The sequence below is a fragment of the Myotis myotis genome, unplaced genomic scaffold (assembly GCF_014108235.1).
Source record: "Myotis myotis isolate mMyoMyo1 unplaced genomic scaffold, mMyoMyo1.p scaffold_m19_p_9, whole genome shotgun sequence".
NCBI classification, from domain to species: domain Eukaryota; kingdom Metazoa; phylum Chordata; class Mammalia; order Chiroptera; family Vespertilionidae; genus Myotis; species Myotis myotis.
This window is the reverse complement of record NW_023416401.1, coordinates 27,865,128-27,867,584: the sequence shown is the minus strand read 5'-3', so window position 1 is coordinate 27,867,584 and position 2,457 is coordinate 27,865,128. Positions and strand designations below refer to the sequence as shown.

General features: G+C 52.6%; 1 protein-coding gene across 1 annotated transcript; it reads right to left on the bottom strand.

The window, feature by feature from the left end:
* Window positions 1-571: 571 nt before the first annotated feature.
* Window positions 572-1,700, bottom strand: LOC118663610 (probable RNA polymerase II nuclear localization protein SLC7A6OS). Its single transcript, XM_036323415.1, has one exon. The coding sequence runs from the start codon at window positions 1,662-1,664 to the stop codon at window positions 912-914; it is 753 nt and encodes a 250-aa protein (XP_036179308.1). The 5' UTR covers window positions 1,665-1,700; the 3' UTR covers window positions 572-911.
* Between the last annotated feature and the right edge of the window lie 757 nt (window positions 1,701-2,457).

Sequence of the window (2,457 nt, the reverse complement as noted above, 5' to 3'; positions counted from 1 at the left end):
ACCCCGGCCAGGCAGTTAGAGTGCTTATTTTGCTTATTTTTGTTTTGTTAATCCTCACCTGAGGATATTTTTCCATTAATTTTTAGAGAAAGTAGAAAGGAGAGGGAGAGACAGAAACATTGATGTGAGAGAGACACATCAATTGGTTGCCTCCTGTAAGCACCCCGACCAGGGCTGGGGAACCTGCAACCAAGGTATGTGCCCTTGACCTGAATCGACCCTGGGACCCTTCAGCCTGAGGGCTGATGCTCTTATCAACTGAGCCAAACCAGTTAGGCCCGTTGGAGTGCTTTTTAAAGATTTTTTTAAAAAATATATTTTATTGATTTTTTACAGAGAGGAAGGGAGAGGGATAGAGAGCTAGAAACATCGATGAGAAACATCAATCAGCTGCCTCCTGCACATCTCCCACTGGGGATGTGCCCGAAACCCAGGTCCATGCCCTTGACCGGTATAGAACCTGGGACCTTTCAGTCCACAGGCCGACGCTCTATCCACTGAGCCAAACCGGTTTCGGCTTTTGTTTGTTTTTTGACCCTAGATTGTAGGGTCACTTGAATGAGCCAAAGCATCCTACTATTTTTTTTTAATTTAATAAAAATATTATTTTTTTGACATTTAAAATAATATACTGTAATTAATCTGAGTAATAAACATCCTGACATTCAAATTCATGATTAAGACCTTGGGGGGAGTGGCAGGGCGGTATAAGTAATTCAATCAAGGTCTGGCATCCTACTATTAATGGAAAAGAGATACTCTTTCAGCACCCTTTTTCACTGCTATGACGGTGCTGTTGGACATGCTTCCTCCTTCTGTGTGTTATGCCAGGAAACACTACCAGGGTGGCTGATAAGGCAGTCAAAGTCCTCAAGGGCCTGTGATAGAACCTCATGGTTGTCACAGGATCCTCAGTCCCAGGCCAGGTCATAAGTGCTGTCATAGCCAAACTCCTCCTGCGCATACAAAGGGTATTTGCTCCACATATGTGGTCTGCTATTGCCTCTTTCCTCTTCACTGAGGCTGTCGCATTCATCAGAGCCTCTGGAATCTTCATCTCCATCACTGCTCTCCTCCTCTGGGTACTCATTGCGCCAATTATTCTCACTATTCTCATCATCTTCATCTTCCTCTTCATCAACGTCCTCTAGTTGTTTGCCATCATCCACCAGCTCCCACTCCTGGCTTAAGGGCTGCACAGAGAGGTCCTTCTCAATCCATCCTGGAGTGGCTGTCTCCAAGTAGTAAATGTCATACACATAGTCATCCTTCTCTTCCTCCCGGTGCCCGACACTTGGTCCATCCTCAGATATAGTTAACCGCTCAGGGAGCAACTCTTGTGGCGGATACACTGAGGGGTGGCCCGGGGTCGGGGCAGAGCGCGCAGGAGCGGCTGGACCAGGTCCTCCTGGGAGCATGTGGTGGCCACCAACTGGAAGACATTTTTCTCTGCTGTTTTCTACAGACCCTCGGGGGGGTGTCTCTTGGACCGCCGACTCCCCCGCATCTCTCCGGAAGCGTTTACAGGCGAGGACCAGGGCCTCGGCAGGCTCCTCGCTGGGCTTCCGCTTCACGCGGAGTGTAGCCGTGCGACTAGCCTCCATAGCGGTAATCGCCGTGCGACTAGCCTCCATAGCGGTAATCGCCGCGCGACTAGCCTCCATAGCGGTAATCGCCGCTCAACTAGCCTCCATAGCGGTAAACGCCGCGCGACTAGCCTCCATAGCGGTAAACGCCGCGCGACTAGCCTCCATAGCGGTAAACGCCGCTCGACTAGCCTCCATAGCGGTAAACGCCGCTCGACTAGCCTCCATAGCGGTAAACGCCGCGCGACTAGCCTCCATAGCGGTAATCGCCGCGCGACAAGCCTCCATAGCGGTAATCGCCGTTTGACTAGCCTCCATAGCGGTAATCGCCGCGCGACTAGCCTCCATAGCGGTAATCGCCGCGCGACTAGCCTCCATAGCGGTAATCGCCGCGCGACTAGCCTCCATAGCGGTAAACGCCGTTTGACTAGCCTCCATAGCGGTAAACGCCGCGCGACTAGCCTCCATAGCGGTAATCGCCGTTTGACTAGCCTCCATAGCGGTAATCGCCGTTTGACTAGTCTCCATAGCGGTAATCGCCGTTTGACTAGTCTCCATAGCGGTAAACGCCGCTCGACTAGCCTCCATAGCGGTAATCGCCGCGCGACTAGCCTCCATAGCGGTAAACGCCGCTCGATTGGCCTCCATAGCGGTAAACGCCGCGCGACTAGCCTCCATAGCGGTAAACGCCGCGCGACTAGCCTCCATAGCGGTAAACGCCGCGCGACTAGCCTCCATAGCGGTAAACGCCGCTCGACTAGTCTCCATAGCGGTAAACGCCGCTCGATTGGCCTCCATAGCGGTAATCGCCGCGCGATTGGCCTCCATAGCGGTAAACGCCGCGCGACTAGCCTCCATAGCGGTAAACGCC

Coding starts and splice junctions, on each gene's coding strand:
- LOC118663610 (XM_036323415.1), bottom strand. CDS start 1,664: ATGGAGGCTAGTCGCGCGGCGATTACCGCTATGGAGGCTAGTCGCACG.